Source organism: Petaurus breviceps, unplaced genomic scaffold (genome assembly GCF_028583685.1).
Source record: "Petaurus breviceps papuanus isolate PSGF00001 unplaced genomic scaffold, PetGlider_PUasm1.0 90639, whole genome shotgun sequence".
NCBI classification, from domain to species: domain Eukaryota; kingdom Metazoa; phylum Chordata; class Mammalia; order Diprotodontia; family Petauridae; genus Petaurus; species Petaurus breviceps.
In genome coordinates, this window is record NW_027187296.1 from 1,961,889 (window position 1) to 1,987,064 (window position 25,176).

At 38.3% G+C, this 25,176-nt stretch overlaps 1 protein-coding gene and 1 long non-coding RNA gene across 3 annotated transcripts in view; one reads left to right on the forward strand and one right to left on the reverse strand.

Annotated features, from left to right (window-relative positions):
* LOC138143413 (uncharacterized) overlaps window positions 1–25,176 on the reverse strand; it is a 268,806-nt gene that overhangs the window by 83,700 nt on the left and 159,930 nt on the right. The window contains exon 2 of the long non-coding RNA XR_011163696.1: window positions 1,194–1,316. This is a non-coding gene — a long non-coding RNA (uncharacterized lncRNA). The remainder of the gene's footprint in view (window positions 1–1,193; window positions 1,317–25,176) is intronic.
* Window positions 9,974–10,778, forward strand: LOC138143408 (small ribosomal subunit protein eS6-like). Of its 2 annotated transcripts, XM_069064623.1 has the most exons (2): window positions 9,975–10,161; window positions 10,306–10,778. In XM_069064623.1, the coding sequence occupies exons 1-2, from the start codon at window positions 10,031–10,033 to the stop codon at window positions 10,775–10,777; spliced, it is 603 nt and encodes a 200-aa protein (XP_068920724.1). In that variant the 5' UTR covers window positions 9,975–10,030; the 3' UTR covers window position 10,778. The 2 variants fall into 2 exon arrangements, with proteins under 2 accessions (XP_068920723.1, XP_068920724.1); XM_069064622.1 differs by having other exon boundaries at window positions 9,974–10,778.

Below are 25,176 nucleotides of genomic sequence, written 5' to 3' on the forward strand. Positions count from 1 at the left end.
TTGGCGCCATGGATTAAATAGAGCCCTGCCAGGGGGTATGGGGAAAGGTCAAGGATTCAAAGAACATAGTCCCTGACCCAGAGTTGTCAAGATAAGGGAGACAGAGTCCTGGGACTAAAGATTTAGAGCTGGAAAGGACCCCAGAAGAAAGTCTATCTTTTAGTCTATCTTTCATTTTAGGTATGAAGAAACTGAGGCTCAGGGAAACTAAGAAATAAAGAATAATAATAACTAACATTTATATAGCCTTTAAAGTTTGGAAAGCACTTTACCAATATCTCATTTGATCCTCACAACAACCTAGAGAGGTGTTATTAAAATTTTCATTTTACAGATGAGGGAAACTGAGGCAGACAGAAATTAAATGACTTACCCAAGGTCACAGAGATAGTTCCAAAGAAAAATTTGAACCCAAGCCTTCAACTCCATAAGTATACTATTTTTTTAAAGGACCCCTGTTAAAGGAAAAATGTCAGGGATCCTTTAAAGCAGGTCTTGAATTATGAATGAGCCACCCTTAAGGAGAAGCAACAGATCATAAAATATTGAAACAGAATGTTAGTGCTTCAGGAGATGATCTAGTTCGACTTTGAGAGTCTGAGGTGAAGAGACTTTCCCAAGTTGATATGGTTATTAACATGAAAGCCAAGACTTTTCCAAGTACACTCCAGTGTGTCCTGGAACAAGAATGGAGGATTCACATGTGGGCTCAGGCACCACAAATGATAAGCTTCTCCACCTACAGGTCTAGACCCACTTCTGAATAAGCCCTAGACCTTGCCACCCACCCTTGCCAGCCTCCATTTGAGTTTCACTTTCAACCTCAGGCAGATAGCACTGGCCATGTTTCACTTGGAGCCCCTGTGAACAGAAACTATGAAGTTTCTCACACCTATGAAGGGTGGGCTGGATTGCCAACTGTTTAAACTCATAAGATCATGGGTTTAGAGCCACATTGATCATTCAGTCCAGCAGATGAGGAAACTAAGGCCAAAGTCTCACCACAAGGTCACAAACATTATAAAGGACAGAGCAGAGGAGACTCAAACTTGAGTTTTCTACTTCTGAACTTCATGTTTTTCCCTAGTTTGACTGTTGCTTCCTGCTCTGGATCCAAATTTTTCCAGCTTAGATTGGGGTCTTTAAGAGGACCTTTTCAAAAGCACAGTCATTGTGTGAATGATAGCACTTACACTGTACTGCATCTTTCCCTCGAAGTCTTCATGCTGGAGAAGTCAGAGTCATAGTGTGGTTGGAAGAAGCCATCACAGTGCCAACAGATGATTCTAACAGCAGCAGGAAGCAGGAAAGGCCTGCTGGTAGTGGAGAGAGAAGCAAAATCTTAAAGAAAGAAGAGTCTGAGCTTGGGAAAGGAACAGAAGGAAGTAACTTTCAAATCTCTACTTGCTTGGGAATGTGGGAGAGGAGAAGTTAGAGTCAAACAAGGAATAAAGGAAATCACAAAAGATAAAATGAATTATTTTGATTATGTGAAATGAAAGAATTTCTTCATGAACAAAATCAATGTAGTTAGGATAAGAGAAGAAGGTGCCCACTGGGAATATCTCTTTCCATCAAATATCTCTGATAGGGATGGCCAGGTAGCACAGCGAGTGAGAGCACCAGCTCCAGTGTTGGGATGACCTGGAGATCAAATCCCGGCTCAGATACTTAGCACCACACCCAGAAATAACTGGCCATGTAACCTTGAGCAAGTTACTTAACCCTGATTGCTTTAAAAAAAAAATATATATATATATATATATATGATAAATTACAGAATGCAAAAAATTAATAACCATATAAAATACTCCAGATCACTATTAATAATAGAAATACAAATTAAAGTGACTTTCAGGTTTCACCTCAGATCTATCAAAATAGAAAAGATAATAAAAGATTGAAAAAAATCAATGTTGGAGAAGCTGTTGCAAGTCACATACACCAATGCACTGTTGTAGAAGCTGTGATTTAGTTCAATCATTCTATAAATCACTTTGAAACTATTTGAGAAAAGTTACTAATTTGCTCATATTCTTTGACCCAGGGATCTAATCTCTCCCAAGGGAGTTAATAACAAAAGAATCACATATATATCAAAATATTGATGACAGTACTCTGTATAGAGGCAAAAACTGGAAATTAGGGGAATGGTCTTTGATTTGGGAATAGTTGAACTCGTGCCAAATTAACATAACAGAATAAAGAATAATAAAATATGAAAAAAACAGAGAAACAAAATGATATATTTTTTTCTCTCTCCAAATTACATAACCTAAAATGTCTTTTCTAGTTCAAGCATTCTGGGCCTTTATTCATTCAATATATATTAACTAAATATTTAATTGTGTTTTTAGCATTGTGCTAGGCAGTTAGGGAGAGAGAGAACATTTAAGATAAGACAGGATCCTTGAGGTCAATGAACTTACAATTGTATCCTTGAGGTCAATGAACTTACAATTTAGTAGTCTGTAAAGTCACAAATTCCCTGGGCATTTTGAACTAATAGATAAGAACTAGTTCTCTGCATGAGGTCCAGAGCTGGGGACTTTGGGCACAGATCCTCCTGCCCTCTATTTGTATGCATGGAAAATTAATAGAAAGTTCGTTAAGCAGGGGGGTGCCTATGATGATAATCCTATAGATTTCTAGGATGCTTTTAAAATGAAAGATTAATGATAATTCTAATATATATATAGCTCAATTTTTTTTTCTAGACTGGAATATAGCCCTTTCTGATCTGGGAAACCTCTGTGTTTGAAAAGACTGAACAATGATGGAAGAAGAATGGATTGCCCCAAACTGTATGGTAATGAGGCTTCCACATCTGCTTTTTAAGTTCCTAACAAGCTTTATTAGCAAGGAGTTAAGCACCCAGACCAAGCTCACTCCAAATTCCTGTTTTTATTTATAATTTGAGATGGATAGGGATAAAGAGAAAATGGGTAGGGGGTGTAGAGGAAAAAGGCAAAATTACAAAAGGAAAGATAACCAAATTTTAAAATTTAAAAGTAGTGCTGATTCAATGTTATTCTGGGTAGTCCATTTTAATTTCAAGTTAGAAACTGGCAAATTGGTTAAATGTTTTAGGACGTACTTTCAGAATGATTACAGTAAATTTCGGCAACACTTTTAACAAGTCATTTGTATTAATGAAAGGGTTTCGGGCTCACTCGAAATGAAATGCTACTATTTAAGTTTGGGGTGAAGGAGATTCTTTCTTAGGGTTATTTGACATTCATCTGTTATGTTTATCTGCAGGATCTGTTTCCTTTTCTAATTTTTCATTTGTTTAGAAATATTTTTCTTATCAAGATCATATAGTTTTTAAGATTATTGCTTTGTAATATTGTTTGCTATTTCATAATGCTCTTTTGACCTATTTTCTTCATTATTTTCCTTCTAAATTATTCATGAATTGGTCCTCCAAATTAATATTGTTATCATTTTGTTTGGTTTTCATAAAGTAAACTCTCAGAAGGCTGATTGGTCTAACACTAAATCTATAAATTAGGTAGCAATATTATTTTATTCTTATAGTTATATGAGCATAGCCCAGCCATGAACAGTAAATCTCTTTCCAATTATATGTCTATGTTTTTGTAAAATTTTTGTAGTTATATTAATGCAAGTCCTGAGTATTTTCCCTTTTCTGAAAGATGAGGGTGTAGGACTAGATTATTAGGTTGCCTCCAGAGAACTTTCCAACTCTATGGTCCCTTCCAGAATCTATGATTCAATTTTTTTTTTACTTGGTAGGTTAATTCAGATATTTTGTGCAATTTATAGTTATTTTACATAGCATTTAGGTTTCTATTTCTTCCTCCTAAGTTTTGTTAGCAATACATAGAATGACTAATGACTTTGTATACTTATTTTATATCTAATTCTACTACTTTACTGACACTATGGTCTCAGTTAATTTTTCTTTTGATTCTCTGAGATTTTTAAAGTAGAGAATAGAGATGCAAAGAGAGATGATTTTATCTCTACTTATAATTTTTTTTCCTCAGTTTATTTTTCCTGTCTTACCATTTTGGTTAGCATTTGTAACACTGTATCAAACAATACTAGAAATAATAGACAACTTTATTTTGTTCCTTTATTTACTGGGGAAACTCCTAATGTTTCTCTCTTACAAACAATGCTAACTCTTGGTTTTATATAGTTTGATCATATTGAAGAAAGATTATTCTTTATTCCTATGCTTTTTTAAAGCTTTTGAACATAAATGCTATAGTTTTGAAGACTTTATTTCAGAATCTATTGTTACAATCATAGCCTTTACAATTTGTTATTAGTATTAATTATTATTTTTATAATTTTCCTAATGTTAAACTATCCTTGGATTCCTCACCCTAGTTATAATAATTTTTTAAATATAAGGAAATAACCTCATTGTTAATATTTCATTTAATATTTTTACATAAATATCAATTAGTGATATTGGTCTATGATTTCTTTATCTACTTTATTCCTTACTTGTTTGTGTAGCATGAAAAGATTTGTATGATTGAAAGTTTTGTTCTTTCTTGGCTTTTAAAAATAATTTATGTGGCAAATGGAATTTAAAAAAAAATTTTGATAGAATTTACTTGTAAATCCAACTGTATGGAAAGAAGGTTCTTTTGGTAGTTTAAATCTTAGTCTTTTGTATATATTTCCCTCATTGACTCAAGTTTTATTTCATTATAGTATGTGAATTCATTTAATATTTCTTCATTAATGAGTTTTTATGTCCCAGAATGAGAACATTTTTTGTAAGGTGTTATTTGATTCTCAGTAAGGTTCTTATTCAGTAATTATTAAATATTTAGAACATCTCATTGTTTATTTGCAGTTTTTTGTCTCTTTGTTGTTCAGATTCTTAATTTCTCTCTTTTTTCTGTCTTCCTGTTTAGTTTGTTTAAGTCTTAAATAGGTACACTAAATACCCTAACAATGACTGTTTTCTTAACTAGGTTTTCCTGCCATTCAGTAAGCTTTTCAGTTAAGTATTTAGATAGTATGGTTTTATTAGGGTATTTGTAGGAAATTGGTACTTGGAAAGCCGGTATAAACAAGAACTTTATCATTATGTGGTACAGAAAGTGTACCACATACACACAAGCATAAAAAACACATATGCTATATGGCAATATAGACAGACAGAGGTTAATTTCTACAAAATACAAGAAACTCATTCAGAGGGATTTGTGTCAGGGAGGGTACATGCTGAAAGCTGAGGTTCAGGTAGGGAAGTTTTATACCTTAAAAAATAGGCTTGGAAAAGAATAGATAACTTATGCCACACATGGGAGGGGACATTCCTAATTAGACCCAGATAGGGTGGTGAAGTTCTTAGGGTCACTTATTGATACCAGGCTCCTGTGAAGTTCAGGGTGAGGGGTGGGGATATTGGGACCAGAAATTGGGAGAGATTTTGAGTTGGCTATTATGAGGCCACAGAGGAGGAGTGGCACACAGGCCACTATAGTTGGTCTTTTTTCAAGCTTTTTTCAATCAGAAGCTGTAAACATTAACTGTTTGACACAGGATTAAAATAGGTCAGAACAGTGGAAAAGTACAAAACTGTCTTCCATTGCACTTATGCTTTATAGACATTAGAACCACTTAGCCTAAGTGACTCAGTAATGGAGTTCTATCATTATAACTATAACATCAAACAACACAAATATTACAATTATCACACTATGCCATTCAGTGTGTGTGTGTGTGTGTTTGTGTGTTTGTGTGTGTGTGTATTATATTTGAAAGAAAGGCTGGTGACTTTGCCAAACCCTCCCTCATTTAAATCCAATTCACTGGCAAGTCATGATATCACCTTCCTGATGTCATGGTCCTCTTCTAGAATGAAGAACCAACAATAACTGCAACAAGTATATTATATTTATATTGATTCATTATCTGTTTTATTTAAGCATGATGTCATCTCCCTGTCTATTTCTCTTAACCATATCTATTTTTACTGCAGCCTTATCCGAAATATTAGATCCTCCTATTTCTTTAGATTCAGTGGAGACATGACTGCAGCCCTTCACTTAACTCCTTGTGGAAGCAGATAGGTGGCTCAGTGGATAGACTGCTGGACCTGGAGTCAGGAAAACCTGGGTTCAAATGGGGCCTCAGACATTCACTAGTTATGTAAACCTAGGCAAGTCACTTAACCTCTGTTTGCCTTAATCCATTAGAGAAGGAAATGGCAAACCATTCCAGTATCATTGCCGAACCCCTTATGGGGTCATGAAGTGTTGGAGATGACTGAAGGACTGAACAATAGCAATAAATGAATCTTTACGTCTGAGGGAGCATGGCATAGGGTTGACCTTGGATTTAGGGATGCCTCTGTTCAGGCTTTGCTTCAGCACATCTTAGTATCTGACCATAGGCAAATTATTTAATGCCTCACTTTCCCAGGCAACTTTCTAGGACTCTAAACTCTAGACTAGTTGATGCTTTTCATCAGTGGAAGGAGTTTCTTGACCATGAGTTCCCCACACTAATGAAAGCATAGGCTAAGCCTAACTATGACCTAACTCATCTATCCTCCTCTCCATATACACATACATCTTTGTATCTTAAATATGATTCTTACATGTGAATGGAGTTTTGCTTTTGACTCCATCTGCCATTCTCCTTCATCCTATGGGCACGTTAATTTTATTCACACTCACAGTTGTTTGCTTTTCTCTCTATCAAATTCGGCTTTAATATTTCCTCTCTCTCCATAATCCATTGATAAGTTATTTTATAGGGGAAAAAAAGAAAGAAAAACAATGAAATTAGTACTAAAGATCTATAGTTTATATGACTTAGGAAAATCTTACCCCAGTTACTGTGTTTCCCCTATAATAAGACACTGTCTTATTAAATTTTTTTGGACAGAAAAACACCAGAGGGCTTATTTTCAGGGGAGGGCTTATTTTAATGAACATTGACAGCAATTTTAATAAACAGGTAAATGTGAACAAAAAAATGTACTTTTATTCAATAAGCAAATCACTGGGGAAGAACAGGATGACACGCTCACTGCTTCACTACAGTAGCAATCTCAATAGGGCTTATTTTCGGGGGAGGGCTTATTTTAGAGGAATCTTACACAGTAAGGGGAGGGCTTATTTTCGGGATAGGTCTTATTATCAGGGAAACACGGTATCTCTCTCTCCCCTTCCTTGAATAGCTCAAATAACCAGATATTGAGCTCTTTCTTTTTGCCACATTTTATAATTGAGCTTCCTTAACATTATTTGTTTTGCTTAGCAATCTTTCCCTATTTCTCTATCTCATCTCTTATCCTTTCCTCTCCCATCCAGGTACTCTATTATTAAAAATTACATTTCTATTATTGTCCTCTTTTATTTTTTAAATAGTATTTTATTTTCTTCAATAACATATAAAGACAATTTTAACATTCATTTTTTATAAAGTTTTGAGTTCCAAATTTTCTTCCTCCTTTCCCTCCCTCCTCTCTAAGACAGTAAGCAATTTGATATAAGTTGTATATGTGCCATCATGTAAAACATATGTCCATATTAGTTATGTTGTAAAAGAAGAAACAGAACAAAAGGGGAAAAAACTATGAAAATAATATGTTTTGCTCTGCATTCAGACTTCATCAGTTCTTTCTCTAGCTGTGGATAGCATTTTTCATCATGAGTCTTAGAATTGTCTTGGATCATTTTGTTGCTGAGAAGAGCTAAGTCAGTCGTAGTTGATCATCACACAATGTTGTTACTGTGTACAATGATTTTCTGGTTCTACTCACTTCATTTGGCATCAGTTCATGTAAGTCTTTCCAGGTTTTTCTGAAATCAGCCTGCTCATCATTTCTTTAAGCATTACATTCATATACCACAACTTGCTCACTCATTCCCCAATTGATGGGAATTCTCTCAATTTCCAATTCTTTGCTACCACAAAAAAAAGTTGCTATAAACATTTTTGTATATATAGGTCCTTTCCCTTTTCTTGTGATCTCTTTGGGATACAGACATAGTAGTGATATTGCTAGATATGCATATGCACAGTTTGATTGTTCTTTGGAAATAGTTCCAAATCGTTCTTTAGAATGATTGGATTAGTTCACAATTTTACCAAAAACAAATTAGTGTCTAAATTTTCCCACATCTTCTACAACATTTACATTTTCCTTTTCTGTCATATTAGTTAATCTGATAAGTTTGAGGTGGAACTTCAGATTTTTAAAAATTTTTGTTTCTCTAGTGATTTAGAATATTTTAAAAATATAACTATAGATAGCTTTGATTTCTTCATCTGAAAACTGCCTATTCATTGCATTTGACCGTTTATCAATTGGGGAATGGCTTGTACTATTATAAATTTAACTGAATTCTCTATATATTTGATAAGTGAGACCTTTATATGATCTCTCTTTAAAAAAATATCAATCCCACCTTGTTCAGCCTAAAAGTGTGAGGTTTATGAGAACCGCATTTCTCTCCATCTTACATCTTTTTGTTTGAATATATTGTCTTTTGGTGCCCCAATTACATGAGATACTACATTTCTCTTTACTCCTCTTCCCCCCTTTTTTTCCTTAGGCTATTATTTGTTCTTAAATTCCTTTTTGTGACACCAAAGCTTATAGTTTATCCCTCTTTGTTCCCTCATTGACTTCCAGAAAAGATGAGACTCTTAACAGACAATAGTTCCTTTTCCTCTTTCAGAATATAAGTCCTTAATAACCAATTAGCCATTTCTTGTTCAAAATTGTTTTCATTTCTTAAGGTATTTTCATCTGCTCTTTGCCTTTTGAAGACTTTGCTCATAAATTGTTTACTCAATAGAAATACTTGGAAGTTGTCAGTTCTGCTAAAAGTTCATTTTCTGCTTCTTGCTGTATAGCTATGAATTATGGAACACTATAGCTTCTGAAGAATTCAGTGAAGATTATCACTCACAGCGCAAGGGACCAGCATATACCATGTTTCCCCGATAATAAGACCTATCCCGAAAATAAGCCCTCCCCTTACTGTGTAAGATTCCTCTAAAATAAGCCCTCCCCCGAAAATAAGCCTTATTGAGATTGCTACTGTAGTGAAGGTGATCCCCTGTGCTACACGCTACATTACGGTACCCTCTGTATGCACCGTCCCTTCCCCACCCCCTGAAACTGACGCTGAGCTCCGAGCTGCATCCAATCAGAGCTGCAGCAGTGAGCGTGTCATGCTGTTCTTCCCCAGTGATTTGCTGCTTGCTGGCACCATTGAGAGCAGTGCCCCCGGAGGAGAGCTGAGGCAGGACAACATAAGCCCTCCCCTGAAAATAATCCCTCTGGTGTTTTTCTTTAAAAAAAAAAATAATAATAAGACAGTGTCTTATTATGGAGAAACACGGTAGTAGGTGCTGTTAAGTGTAAGTGAAAAAAAGTACTTAGTGCATTAAGTGGACCCCTTGTGGAGAACTTCTGGTAAGACACAGAAACAGCTGAATTATTGATCAGAATATCCACATTAATGAGATCAGGGGTTCATTTGAGTAACATTATATTCAACTTTTCAGAATAAGTGAACCATTCAGCCATTTTCTTTGCTTTTCAGTTTTTCTGCTAGTTTCTTTCTTTTCTTATAAGTGATGAATAACCCTATACAATTATAACAGATATCATTTGGTTTATGACCAACTTCTTTCTAGCCTTGCAGTTTTATTTCCTTGACCTAGGAGTTCAGGAGCTTTTCAATCATATTCCTTGGTGTGTTATATCTGAGCTACATGGTGATCTTTGGAGTCTATCTTTTCTTTACTTTCAGGTTTCAATACTTTTGAGCAATTTTCTTTCATGATTTTTTTTGGGGGGGAAGGGGGGATTTGAAGCAATTCAGGTTAAGTGACTTGCCTAGGGTCACACAGCTGGGAAATGTCAAGTGTCTGCAGCTATATATGAACTCAGGTCCTCCTGACTTAGAGGTCGATGCTCTATCCACTGCACCACCAGCTGCCCCTCATGATTTCTTGAAATATATTCTTTGCTCTTTCCTGTGGCAGGTCTGAAGCAGGCGGTTCTGCTAAGATGAAGCTCAACATCTCCTTCCCAGCCACGGGCTGCCAGAAGCTCATCGAGGTGGATGACGAGAGGAAGCTGCGGACCTTTTATGAGAAGCGCATGGCCACCAAAGTGTCCGCCGATGCGCTGGGAGACGAGTGGAAGGGTTATGTGGTCCAAATCAGTGGTGGGAACGACAAACAAGGCTTCCCCATGAAGCAGGGTGTTCTGGCCCATGGCAGGGTCTGCCTGCTACTCAGCAAGGGCCACTCTTGCTATCGCCCTAGAAGAACGGGAGAAAGGAAGCGTAAATCTGTGCGGGACTGCATTGTGGATGCCAACCTGAGCGTCCTCAACTTGGTGATTGTGAAGAAAGGTGAGAAAGATATACCAGGACTGACAGATACCACTGTACCTCGTCACCTGGGGCCCAAAAAAGCCAGCAGAATCCGAAAACTCTTCAACTTGTCGAAAGATGATGTTCGACAGTATGTTGTGAGAAAACCCTTCAACAAGGAAGGTAAAAAACCCAGGACTAAGGCCCCTAAGATTCAGCGCCTGGTGACTCCGCGTGTTTTGCAGCACAAACGCAGACGCATAGCTTTGAAGAAGCAGCGTACGCAGAAGAACAAGGAAGAAGCAGCAGAATACGCCAAGCTTTTGGCCAAGAGAATGAAGGAGGCTAAAGAAAAACGACAAGAACAGATTGCCAAGAGACGTCGTCTGTCTTCCCTGAGAGCCTCCACCTCGAAATTCGAATCCAGTAAAAAATAAAGTTCCAAAAATGGGTTAGAAATAAATAATTTTTGTCAAGTGGGAAAAAAAAAAGAAATATATTCTTTGGTTTAGTGATTCTGGAAACCTGATGGTTATTAGATTATCTCCCCATTTCCTATTTCCCAGACACTTCCCCTCCCCCCCCCACTCCCAGTGTGGCTGGGTTTTTTTTTAACTGTTCTAATATTGCTTGTGTGTTACTTAAATTTTAGTACCATTTCAATAATTTTTAGGGTTTCCATTACTTGGCTAGCTTTTCCCAGCTTCCTTAGCTTTTCCTTCAGTTTCATTATTAGGCTTTCCAGCCATCCCAAGGCTTCTGGTGGTTAATTTTTTTTCTCTTTTTTTTTTGGGGGGGGGGGGGTTTGTTTTTTTTTTTTTTTTTTTTTTTTTATTTTTTTTTTTTTTTTTTTGGGGGGTTTTTTTTTTTTTTCTCTCTCTCTCTCTCTCTCTCTCTCTCTCTCTCTCTCTCTCTCTCTCTCTCTCTCTCTCTCTCTCTCTCTCTCTCTCTCTCTCTCTCTCTCTCTCTCTCTCTCTCTCTCTCTCTGTCTCTCTCTCTGTCTCTCTCTCTTTGGCTTTTTGGAGGGAGAAGGCAGGGCAATTGGGGTTAAGTGACTTGCCCAAAGAGTCACACGGCTAGTAAGTGTGTCAAGAGTCTTCGGTCACATTTGAACTCAGGTCCTCCTGACTCCAAGGTCAGTGTTCTATTCACTACGCCACCTAGCCATCCTTTTAGTCTCTTCCTTGATGCTGAGTTCGGCACTCCTCCCCCCCATCTCTGTGGAGACTTTAACCCCTGAACTACCTGTTGAGAGGTGGAAAAATCAGATCGAATTGCTACTGAAGAGAAACTCTTCAAGTTTGTTATAGATAACATTAGGGCAACTGATGAGAGCCCTTTATGGATGCTTGTACTACTCTGGAGTTACCTTCATGAGATCTTGAAGACTCGAATAGCAGAATCCCAACAAGTCCTAAAAAGCTAAAAAGTCAGCTATATGTCCAGTATTAAACAATGTGTTGCCAGAGGACCAGCCTAACTAACAGCCTAGCTAGATAGCAGGTTAGATACAAGGTTACACATTTTTGAGAGGCAGCAGCTTTTTGGAGATTGCCTAGTCAATCATAGAAGGAATGCCATCTGTTAGCAAACTTCCCTCTAATCCATGTCCACAAAATTGGGAAAACTTTAAATATTTCCTCCTTTATTTACTTAGTTATATGATTTTAGTGGTGGTGGTGGGGTGTGTGTGTGTGCATGTGCGTGTGTGTGTGTGTGTGTGCGTGTGTACTTAAACCTTCAAAGCCAAATCAGTTTGGGCAAAGAATTCTTTGCAAATGATCAAGTTGTACCCCTGAAAACCATAAATTGAATTCAAGTAACCTAGGGGAAATAATATTTTGTTTCTCACTAAAGAATTAGCTACACCCATGAGGATTCACTGAATTTTCCATGGAGAAAAATGTAATCATAAGAGTAACAATGAAATACGTGATGGATCTAATCTCCATTAGGCAAAGTAATCCTTACATAAACCATGTAAATGTACTGTGGGTTTTGAATCATCATTCCAATGAATGTTTGCAGGAAAAATTGGCCACATGGTTATGGAAACTAAGGTTAAAGGAAAAACTACCGTGTGCAAATCACAATAAGCATTATTTGGTAGCACAAAACAGCAGCAGTGACAATGACAACAACAACAAAACAACAGAAAAAGCAATCCCTGCCTTCAAGGAGCTTATAAACTAGTTGAAGAGAATGAACACATATGTATTTTTTAAAATACTGAAAAACAGAAAATGCTAAATGCCCAAAAAGACAAGTTGTAGCATTATTGGTAGTAATAGCTAATTATAACAATAATAATTATTATTACTATTGGATATTACTGGATAACACTATTGAATATAACTACTAAAGGAATGAAATAGTCTTCAAGGGAGACAACTTGTCTAAAACTTCAAGTTGTAGGACAGTTGCCAGTGGGTAAGAGTTTCTTTGCTGGAATTTCCGCATAGTCCTGAACTCAAAGGATTATCAATAGATCATGGATTTATAGATAGGAGGGATCTAGTCCAACACCCCCATTTTATACCTGAAGAAACAGGGACACAAAGAAATTATGACCTGTCCAAGGTCATAGATAATAACTAGCAGAGGTAAGATTTGAACCCAAGTCATTTGACCCTAAATCCATCATATTTTATCAATGATATTACTAATAATATATTTATCACTACAATGAATGTTTATTGATAGATCGAGCGACTACTATGGATGATAATAATACAACTTTATTTTTATAGCACTTTACAGCGACAAAGGATTTTATGCACATTATCTCATTTTCTCCTCACAATTGCTTATGGGGGCGTAGCCAGTGTGGTACCGTGGATTTGGAGTCAGAGGACTTGAATTTGATTCCTAGCCATGAAACATAGTGTGTTGTTGTTCAGTCATTTCAATCATGTCCAAGTCCTTGTGATCCCATTTGAGTTTTTCTTGACAAAGATACTGGAGTACTTTGCCATTTCCTTCTCCAGTTCATTTTACAGATGAGGAAACTGAGGTAAATAAGGTTATGACTTGCCCACACAGCTAGTGTTGAACTCAGGTCTTCCTGACTCCAGGTCCAGCATTCTATCCACTGGACCACCTAGCTACCTGGTGACACTTAATATAGTCAGTCATTTAACCCGCCTGAATCTCAGTTTCCTTATTTGCAAAATTTGGTTCCACAGGATCATAGATTTAATGACAAGAACAATAAGGGTCATCTCTTCTCATTTTACAGATGAAGAAACTGAAACAAAGTAGGGTTATGAGCTTTGCCCAAGTTGACGTAGTGACTGAGGAAGGATTTGAACCCCAGTCTTTCTGACTCTTTTCAGAGTCATCACTCTTTTCACTCCTCCAGGTTGCCTTTTATGGGTCCTAAGATTCCTTCTTGCTCTAAATCTACGATAATATGATCATTACTTTGTATGAATTTAATGGGCCACTTAAGGTCCCATAGCAGTAAGTGACAGAGGTGGATAATAACAGTAAAAACAATTATTGAGGGGCAACTAGGTGGCACAGTGAATGGAGCACCAGCTCTGGAGTCAGGAGGACCTGAGTTCAAATGTGACTTTGGACACTTGACACTTAACTAGCTGTGTGACCTTGGGCAAGTCACTTAACCCCAATTGCCTTACCTCCCCCCTCCAAACAAAACAAAACAACAACTGACATTTACATAGTGCTTTAAGATAGCAAACTATTTTGCATGTATTAGCTCATTTGAGTCTTACACTCTCTAAGGTGTTAAGGCAGGATTATGGTGCTGGTATCTGAGATAAGATTGGAACCCAGGACTTTCCAAGTCCAGCACAATATCTACTACACCAGAAGTGTCAAAGACACGGTCTATGCACTACATCTGAGCCACAACACTCCTGAGTACTGTCAGAAGCACATTAAAATGTAATTAGGAAATATTTAACACAATATAGAAAAATACAATAAAGCATAGATAACAGTATATTTTAAAAACTAAGTCAATATATACAATGCCAGGGCATCCTTATGTATGAATTAGTTGCCCTTGTTTCTATTTGAGTTTGACATCATTGAACCATAGCACCTTTTGCCCCAGAGATAATGATCAATTAATAAAAACTAATCTGGGAGAGAAGATAACTGATAACTTCTATCCTAAGCTTTAATGCTGATTCACTGTGTGGTCTTGGAACATTTAAATAAGAAATGGTGTAAGATCCTTGGAAGGGAATCACTGTATAACACAGGGATTTTTGTTTTTGTGACACATGATACCATCATCTGTCTAAAAATAAACCAGTCCTCCAGTTTCCAGCATCTAGATACCCCTTGTAGCTATTTTCTCCCTCAATCCCAATTTTCTATTATTTTTCTTTCCATTCTTTAAGTTTTCTTGTAGAATAATTATCAAGTTTATTTAGTAGGGTAAAATTCGAGATTCAAAAGAGATAAAAGTCTACTTGAGACCATATGATAGGGAGCATTGAGAAGGATCTTTTTTTATTCCCTGCTTAATGTATTTTCAGGAGACAGGGAGCCTGTGAATTCCTAGAAGGATTGTTATAAATCCTACTGTAGGAAGGAACTGGAGGGCTCAGTCGACTCTCTTTTCCAGTTAACATCTCTGGAGACCTTTCAGGGAGTAGCCATTTAGAGCACTGGGGCAATTGAATCATAGTCAATAAAACAGACAAAATGAGTCTGTGATAGAGGAGTATTTAATGAAAATAGATAAGCATTTTAAATGAGAAATGTATAGCTCCACACAAACCTATAAATCTACCCAAAATGTAATCTATAATTTAAGATTATAGTTCTTTTTTTTCTTTTCTTTTTGAAGGGGGGAAGGCAAGGCAATTGGGGTTAAGTGACTTGCCCAAGGTCACACAGCTAGTACTTGTCAAGTGTTTGAACTCAGGTCCTTCTGACTCCAGGGCCAGTGCTCTATTCACTTTGCCACCTAGCTGCTTCCAAGATTATAATTCTTAACAATTATCCAAAAGATGCAGATGCATTAGCATTCCTGAAAGGAGAAAAGGGATGAAAAGAGATTAGAAATCAGTACCTCTCTTGTGGCCCAGTTGGGTTAAGATATTTAAACATGAGGCTACATGTCCTATTAGTTGTAAACCAAGGACAGAAAGAGACAGAAGGAGGAATGTCTGCAACCAAGATTGACTAGGAACTGGACAAAGGAAGAATGACGAAATCTCTGACTGTATTATATGTTGTAGGAAAGGGGTAAGGAAGAAGAGTCTGGATCTGGGCAATGTTCTGTTCTATAGAAAGGAAATGAACACTAACAGGTGTCAAGTATAGTCTTTGTAATAGAAGCCTGTTTTCTCTTACCTACAACCAGATTTGGGGCAGATGTACCAGGCAGCATTCCACCTCTACAATTGTTACATACATCTTCGGTTCTTTATCAAGGAATATCTGACAATCATTACTTATCATTCATTGATCACTTGCCCTCATCTGCCAGTTACTTTTAGTCTTCCCAGATCCAGTGTGTTTCAGTTTCTCTAACATAAGTAGCATAATTAAACAGTTTAGACCTTAGTAAAAATTGACAAGCTTTCTAACCATCTGTTGGCATTAACCAAAAACTAGTATCTCTGTAGCAAAAAAATCTCCCCTTGTTTCCCCCCTCCCATCTCTGGTTTTCCATAGATCCCTCAAATCCTATCCCAGTGAACAGCAGATGGGTAGGGATTCACATGTGCCATAGACACATTTCATGAGCAATTTGTCTCAGAGTTAGGTCATTGCTGCTGCTCACCTTATAGACATTTAAGAATAATAACAGGATGGAGCCCTTGTCCATGGTAGATGAGGAATCTGCTGTTATGGCTACATCTTCAAAGATGAAGAGAACGTTCTGTATCGAGTCCTTACCCACAGATGGGTGTAAATGACTCCTCCCCATACTAAGTAGTCCTATTAATTACCAAAATCTATTTCACCAAGATCAGGGAGACTGGAGGTAAAGCCTCCCTAATTACATCTTCCCCAGTCAGTCAATGAACAATTTTTAAGCACCTACTATGTGTTAGGCATTATGCTAAGTGCTGGGTATACAAAGGAAGGCAAAAGACAATCTGTCCTTTCAAGGGTCTCACAGTCTAGTAGAAATAATATGAAAAGAATTATGCAGGCTCTATACAGGATAAACTGAAAATAGAAGGAAGGTACTAGAATTAAGGGGGATTAGGAAAGGCTTCCAGCAGAAGGTGAGAATTTAATTGGGACTTGAATGAATAACCACTTCTTTTGTCTCCTCATTCACAAACTACCTATGTACTATTTATGCCCTATGTCCCCTGTAAGGGTTACAGGACATTTCATCCAATCCAAGTCCACATTAAAGGAACATCATTGCTCCTTCGGCCAATCCTGTCTCTGCCCTCAATAGGGCAGGTGTGAAAATGATATTGACTGGGCACCAGAAAACAGCCCTGTCTACCAAAATCGTGAATAAATGAGAGCAGAAGGTCTGTGTGTGGGTATGTGTCCTTTTGTGCTTCCCACTATTTCTAATCCTCAAGTTATATGTAATTAGCTTTCACCTTGTTAGCAGGAGTTCTTAACCTGATGCCTGTGAACATGTGTGTAAACAAATGTCTTTATTAAAGAAGTAAAACTAATTGGGAAATTATACAGATTACCTGTAAACTTTTGATAGCTAGATAATTGTATTACAACCTAAATGGTTTTCTTTTTAACCTTAGGTATTTTATTTTCTGCATTTAAAAACATAATTCAGAGAAGGATCTCATAGACTTTCCCAGGTTGCCAAAAGGGATCGATAACACAAAACACGGTTAGGAATACCTGCTAGCTTCCCCTGAGAGTTGGATGTAAAATCTTACCTTCTGCATTTCAAACTCTGCCTGATTTGAGGGTTGTTGTAGATTGCTGTTCCTTTTTGAAAAATAAGAAAGACCAACGTTGTTAACAACAGAAAGTAGTTAAAAGTCACTTCCTCTGTCACATGCCCCATTAGATCCCTTTCAAGACCTGTTGTCTGGTTGAAGCTGGATGTTGGGGAGGAGAGTCAGAGAATTGGGAGAGAAAGTTTATTGTCATTTCCATTTTCCAAATAGCTAGAAAGTAACTATGTCTATCAATAGATAATTGCAGTATCAGGAGATGCTTAGCAGGGTCTTCAATGAAAGCTGATTTTCTTTGGATTAGGAAACAAAGTATCCATTTAAATAGCTCCCATATTCTACAATTAACTGAGTTTTAGACACATGGTAATGATCTAATTAGAACAAACTGCTTTTCCTGACATTCATTAAAGTCCATAGCCTGACCCTGCATTAGTCATGCCTTTCTAAGCTTACAAGCCAAATTCTCTTCATTTTGCTTAAAGGGACTCAAAGTGGAGAGTGAGCCCAGAAACAGTTAAAGGTTGTACAGCAGCCTCCTGATCTCCTGGGGGAATTCTTCAAGCTCTGGCAACTACCTTGCTTGAGTGAATAGCCTGAGTGTTCAAATGAGAAAAGTAATTCTCCTATATTGAAAAACCGTCTGGGGGGTCTGGCAGCAGGTAACAGAGACCCAGCCACAGAGACTTAGTTTCAAGGCCAAGATTCCAGTTGTCAAGAGGACTGGGGATCAAGGGGAGAGTCATGGCCCCAGAAGGACAAGGTTACCAACAGGCAGAAAACTACAGTACGGGGGCTAGTAGATACGGTCATTTACTGGAACTGGGGTGAAAAAGAGTGGGAGCTGTCTGGGTCAAAAGACAGAGAAAAAGCCCAGTTTCTAAAGCCTTGATATGAAAGGAGTGTAAAAGCAGCATCATGATAAGCTGCCAAGCTAGGGATTCAAGAGTCTGCCTTTATATTTTTTCCAGTTGGAGTCAGATCAGACCCACTCCTATCCCCTACACCATCAACTCCATAAGAACTATCTCAGCTTCTGGGATTCACTAAAAAAAATATTGAAACAAGGAATCATTACAGGGACTTGAAGAGAAACATGGCTTCCAAAACTTTTGTACAATTAATAAATGTATTTTTTTCCCACTCACAGCTTTCTCCCTACCCACTGGAAAAGAAGAAACCCCCCCACAATTCTTGAAAAATACATGCATAGTCAAGCCATATCTCACGTTGGCATGTCCAAAAGTGGATGTCTCATTCTGAATAGTGAAACCCTCACTTTGTTCTGCTCTAGACTGTAACTCTTTGATCTGGGGGTTCTTGCTGTCTCCTTAGAGATCATACTGTAAGTGGAAAGCTCCCACTGCCCCTTCCAAATCCCTTGCTCTTAGTTGCTGATATTTTCCTTGACTCACTTGGCTTCTCATCTCATTGCAAAAAAAGAAAGAGGTCGAGACAAAAAAAGAAAAATTATGAAGCAATATGAAACATGTGAAGAAATCTCGTGCCTGGCATTTTCAATCAGAAGGGGTAATTTTCCCTTCTCCTCATATGACTAACTCATTCCAAGTTTCCCGGAGTCCTTTCTGATTAAGGGCTTAAAATTTGCACGCAAAGATCTAGAGTCAAATGGATATTCAGAGGCCATTCAATCCAAATCCCCCATTTACTGAATTTTACAGAAACTGAGACCTCTATGGAAGTTAAAGGTTTTGCTCAAGTTGACGCAGAAAGCAGAGTTGGAATTTGAATCCAGGTCCTCTAATTCAAAAGCTGGTATACTAGGTGGTATAGCAAATAGAGGACCAGGCCTGGAATCAGGAAAACCTGTGTTCAAATGTGGCCTCCAACACTCACTAGCTGTGTGACCCTGGACAAGTCACTTAACTTTGCCTCAGTTTCCTCATTTATTAAATGAGCCAGAGAAGGAAATGGTCAAACCACTCCAGTGTTTGCCAAAAAAAAACCAAAAGGGATCACAAAGAGTAGTGCATGACTGAAAACAACAGAACAACAATAACAAAAATTCTTTCTGTCCATTGTATAATGCTAACACTCAAACATCAAATATTGTCACAAAGTCAGTCCATCAATTAACATTTATTTAGTGTCTGCTATATGCCGGGCACTGTCCTAAGTGCCTGGGATACCTATATATATATATATATATATATATATATATTTTAAAGAGCCAAAAGAGTTCACAATCTAACACTAAATGCTGCTACTTCTGATACAACTCTGCAGCTTGCCCTCTATTTAAAGAGAGTACATACTGTTAGAAAAGATTTTAATAAAAAGAATAAAGTAATTTCTACATAGACAACTCCTGTTGTTCACCAAAAAAAAAAAAATGGTGAACTACTAACATAGTGCCAAAAGAATTTGAGGTCAAAAGAGCTGACTTTAGAAGTAAGCTCTGCTATTTATTCCCTGGGAGACCTTAGGCAACTCCCTTCACTTCCCTGGCCTCAGTTTCCCCATCTTAAAAAAATATGAGGAACTTGGACTAGATGGCCTTAAAGGGTCCCTTCTAGCTCTTGATGCTATGTTTAGAGACAGATGTATCTCAAAGAGAGAGCATAGTGCTGGGCTTCCTTCAGCACACTGGGTTCTTTGTCTTTTGGCAGCCTTCTTCCTTAGATCCAGAGTTTCTTTGCAGTCCTAGTTTCTTGGCCTTTGAGTAGTTGGCAAATGTGAATCATCCTGAAAGACTGGTAACTACACCCTGTGCCCCACTCCCCATCCCTACCCTAGAGCTCTCCCCCAGGCAACAGTGTTATACAGGCACAATGGAGCTTCATTTCCCAAGCCTCCCCTTTGTGTCCATATTTGCTCCCTCATGGTTTTAGCACCCCCTGAAATCATGAAATCATAGCCCCTAGACAGCTGCTTATCATGAAGCTATCCCTACCTTTTGGAACTATACCCTGTTGGGCAAGGGAAGGGTTAGTTCTCATAGCTTTCAAGACAGGTTGTTGAAAATGGAGCTCAGTTAGCCAAGGAATTTAATATATGCTTGATTGATAGATTGATTGCATGGGAGGACCCTTGGCTCTGCTCCTGAGGCTCTAGCCCTACCTTCATGCCCTTCAGGCAGGCACACAGTGTTACTTCCTGAAAGAAAGTCAACTCCTCTCTGTCCTGTGCTGCCCTATCTTGGGTTCTGGGGTCACTTTTAAAGGGGAATTTAGAGACCAGAGACTTCAGATTCCAGCTAGACCAACTCCCTCATTTTATAGATGAGTGAACCAAGCCCCAGCTATGCTAAGTAACTTTCCCAATGTCACACAGGCAGTGAGCATTAGAGCTGGAACTTAGACCCAAGTCTTCTGACTCCAGAGTGGCTGCTCTTCCTCATTTCATACTGTCTGCATTTGCTTGTGCTAGTTTGCTAGACACCTGACTAAGGACAAGTAGTTCCCAGCTCATCCTCACTTGGATAACTTCAGAAAACTTGTGCCTTAGTGACAACAGGCTATTTCCCAGGAGATACGAATGTGCTTACTCACTTGTACCCCACCCTGCCTCTTTCTCCTGTCCCACTCCCCTACGCCCCCAGTACGTGCAAAACTGGAGCTGATTTCTCCTTCCCTAGAAATCCTAGCCAAGTTGAATAGAATGAAAGAGCTTCATTCCAAGGTATGGCACTCTGGCTGCCAAAAGGGCAGCCTTGCCAAAATTTGGTATGTTCCCTGGAGGTGGAGGTGGAGATAGGCTCTGGTGCACCTGAGGAGCAATTAATTGAGGCTGGGTGAGGTGAAGGAGAGTCTCTCATGAACCAATGTGCCTGAGGGAGAACGACTCTGTACTGTCATCGCATTTCTTTGAAACTGGCCTTGACATTCTAACAAATTTCAGGGAGCCTGGGAAAAGCCCTGCTTAGCCTATGTGTCCTCAGTAACTGGGGTCTTCACCACCCCCTCCCCCAAGGAGATTAAGACTGCAGAAGTAATTCAATTCACCTGACTTAAGAGGCTGGTTGCTGTTGCTTGGTGCAGTGGATAGTGTTAGACTTGGAAGAAGGGAGACCTGAGTTTAAACCCAAAACCAGATACTTACTGGCTCTGGGACCTAGGGCAAGCCACTTAACTTATCTCAATCTCAGTTTCCTCATCTGTAATATGAGGGGTGAGGAGCTGTTCCCAATGAAAAATATTGGAGGAAGGAGATATGAGCCATCCGGTAATGACTGACAAGATTTGACTTCCAACTTATGCAATGCATTGGGGAATGTGGCAAGGAAGAAGAGAGAAATAGGAAAGGAAACTGTTTATGACTAGGAATGGGCAGGGTTGAGGGAGAAACCTCTTTTTCAGAAGGAAGAGGAGAAAGGAGCAGAAGGAAAAGGAGGAGAAGGAGAAAGAGAATGAGGAGAAAGAGGAGAAATTTTTTTTAATTTCGATTTTAAGTGTAACATTTTTAGATAGTCATGGACAAATTTTAGGTCAGTCAGAATGGTGGCAGTACTGAAAGTCAAACCTTTGAGGGATGATAGTGAGTTTGTACAGACAGAGGATCACTCTTTTCAAATACATTAAAGAGCTGTTATTTGGAAGATGGATTTGACTTATTCTTCTTGACCTCAGAATGCAGAACTAGGGTAATAAGAATGATAATAGCTACTATTTACATAGTGCCTACTGTGTACCAGGCACTGTGATAAGCACTTTACAAATAGTAACTTATTTGATCCTTACAACTGTGGGAGGGAGGTCCTCTCAATTAACCCCATTTTACAGTGAAGGAAACTGAGGCAGAGGTTAAGTGACTTGCTGAGCAATTCACAGAACACAGGCAAACAGCGCAGCCTGCTTAGAACATGAACCAGAACAGTCGGAACATGTGTTGTCGTTGTTGAGTTTTTCAGTCATGTCTAACCCTGTGACCCCATGGACCATAACACACCAGGGCTCCAAAGCACACTTTGTCTTCTATTACCTCCTGAAGTCTGTCCAACCTCATGTTCATTGACTCTATCTGTCCATCTCATCCTCTGCCATCCTCTTTTCCTTTGCCTTTAATCTTTTCCAAACATCAGAGTCTTTCAAATGAGGGCTCAAGTATTTAAGTTTCAGTGTCAGTATCTGACCTTTCAGTGAAGAACTTGAATTAATTTCTACATTTAATACTTAAGTACTAACTGATTTGACCTTCTTGCTGTCCCAGGGACTCTCAAAAGTTCTCTAGCACCATATTTGATTAATCTTTTTTTTTTTTTTGCTTTTTTTTTGGAGGGCAATTGGGGTTAAATGACTTGCCCAAGGTCATATGGCTAGTATTTGTGTTAAGTATCTGAGGCCAAATTTGAACTCAGGTCCTCCTGAGTCCAGGGCCGATTCTCTATTCACTGTACCACCTAGCCACCCCAGCACCATACTCTGAAAGTGTTGATTCTGTGGTGCTCGGGTTTCCTTATAGTCCAACTCTCACAGCCATACCTTGCTATTGGACAAACCATAGCTTTGACCATACAGACCTTTGCTGGCAAGGTTATGTCTCTACTTTTTAGTAGGTGGTCCAGATTTGCCATGGCTTTCCTTCCAAGGAGCAAACATCTTTTAATTTCATGGCTGCAATTTCTGTTTGTAGTGATCTTTGAGCCCAAGAATATAAAATCTGACTCTGCTTCCATTTCTTCTCCCTCTATTTGCTAAGACATGATGGGACTAGTTACCATGATCTTAGTTTTTTTAAATGTTAAGTTTCAAGCCAGCTGTTGTGCTCCCCTCTTTCATCTTTATCCAGAGGTTTCTTAATTATTTTTCACTTTCTGCCACCAGAGTGGCATCATCTGCATATCTAAGGTTGTCAATATTTCTCACAGAAACCTTCATCTGGCTTTTGATTCATCCAGCTTGGCATTTCATATTGGAAATTTGGTCTCTAGTTCCTCTGCCTCTTTGAAAAACTAGACAGCTCTTCTGGTAATTCTCAGTTCACATATTACTGAAGAATAGCTTGCAGAATCTTAAGCATAACCTTGCTGGCTTGCAATTGTCTGGCAATGTGAATATTATTTGGCCTTGCCCTTCTTTAGGACTGGCACATAAACTGATCTTTTCCAACCCACTGGCCAATGCTGAGTTTTCCAAATTTGCTGGCATATTAAGTGCAGCACTTTGACAGCATTATCTTTTAGGATTTCTAATAGCTCAGCTGGAATTCCATCACCTTCACTAGCCTTATTATTAGCAATTCTTCCTAAGTCCCACTTGATTTCATTCTTCAGCTTGTCTGGCTCGAGATCAGTAACCACACCACTGTGGTTACTAGTAATGTAATGTAGTTCTGTATATTCTCACCACCTCTTCTTAATCTCTTAGGCTTCTGTTAAGTCTCTACCATTTTTGTCTCATCATGCTCATTTCCACATGAAATCTTCCCTTGATATCTTTTGCCTTTCCCATTCTAAGGTCCCTTCTAACTACATCTATGAGTCTATGGTAGTGTCTAATCATGTCACATATGATACAGATTTTATCACAACCTTGTCAGATTTTCCACAACTCACATTTAATATGAACTTTTCACTTCAATTTTGTGTTGGTACAGAAATATTTTCCTTTAAAAAATAAGCACAAAGTAATACCTTCTGGGCATGTGGTTGCAACATTAAGTACTCTGGCTTCAGAGAATTCAGCTAGTGTTGCTTAGCACTAAGTGAGCTGATTAGTAACTCCCCTGGACAATTTTCAAAGAAGCCATTAGGTCAAACATGGCTCTTTATGTGGCAGAAAATTTCAAAAACAACACTGTGAAAAAAATCACAACTGCTTTTAGGTGAGTGTGTTGGGGAGGGAGGGAGGGAAACCAAACTTGATATAGCATTCTGGGATTTAAGGCGCTCCACACTGACTGTGTCTGATTGAACATTTTTATTTGCATCTGAATCTTTGGTATTGCAGAGATTCTAACACATTACAGACATTTAGTGACTATGAAATAGTCTACAATTCCACCATCTTCAGTCGATGGTCAATAAACTGTAAATCCCTGATCCTGGCCTTTAAGGCCAGCCAAAATCTGGCTGCAATTTATCTTTCACTTTATACAATCCTGGTTCCTACACTCTCCTTGTCTGCATGCGTGCTTTTACTCACACCATGCCTGATGCCTGGAACAGACTGTCTTGAACCTTCTCTTTTAATCTATTAAAATTCTTCTTTTCCTTCAAGGCCCAACTCAGGTCCCACCTCCTCCATGGAACCATCTCTGGCTCTGGCTCTGCCCAGGTGACAATGACCTCTCCCTTCTATGCGTGGAGGACTTTTCTGTTGTACATGTCTTACTCCCCTTTGTATCCTAGTTACTTGTATGAAATCTCCCTCCTTCCTGACTGGTATAATTTTCTATCTCTATTGCCTGTGACTTCCATCTAGTAGGTGAGTAATAAGCATCTGTTGATTTGAACTGAATTTTGAACAATTGTCTGTGAATAGGATGGGAGTATAAAGCTCTTTTTTGTCAGTTTTGTCATTGAAAGATTCATGGCATAATAGAACCAAATGTTTCTGGAGTTTAAATCCTGACCTTATCACTTATTATGTTTGTGGACTTGGAAAAGTCACTCTCATTAGGCCTCTATTTCCTCATCTATAAGAATAGGAGGGTAAGGTCATGCCATCTAGAAGGCCGCTTCTAGCTCAATGTGAATAACCATTTAAAAACTAAGTTTTGTCCCTAACATTTGCAGTTTGTTCCTGCTAAAACCCTTAATTGATTGTTCTATCAATGCTTTTAAATATCAACTATAGTAATCATTTTAGTCTGACTCTGATGTTCTTCTTGCCTTGAAGGAAGGGGAGAATTTCAATAGATTAAGATGGAAGGTTCAGGACAGTCTGTTCCAGGCATCAGATGTGAGTAAAAGCACAGATGCAGACAAGGAGAGTGTAGGAACCAGGACTGTATAATATAAGGGTAAAAAGGTAAATTAAAGCTAGATTCTGGCTGGC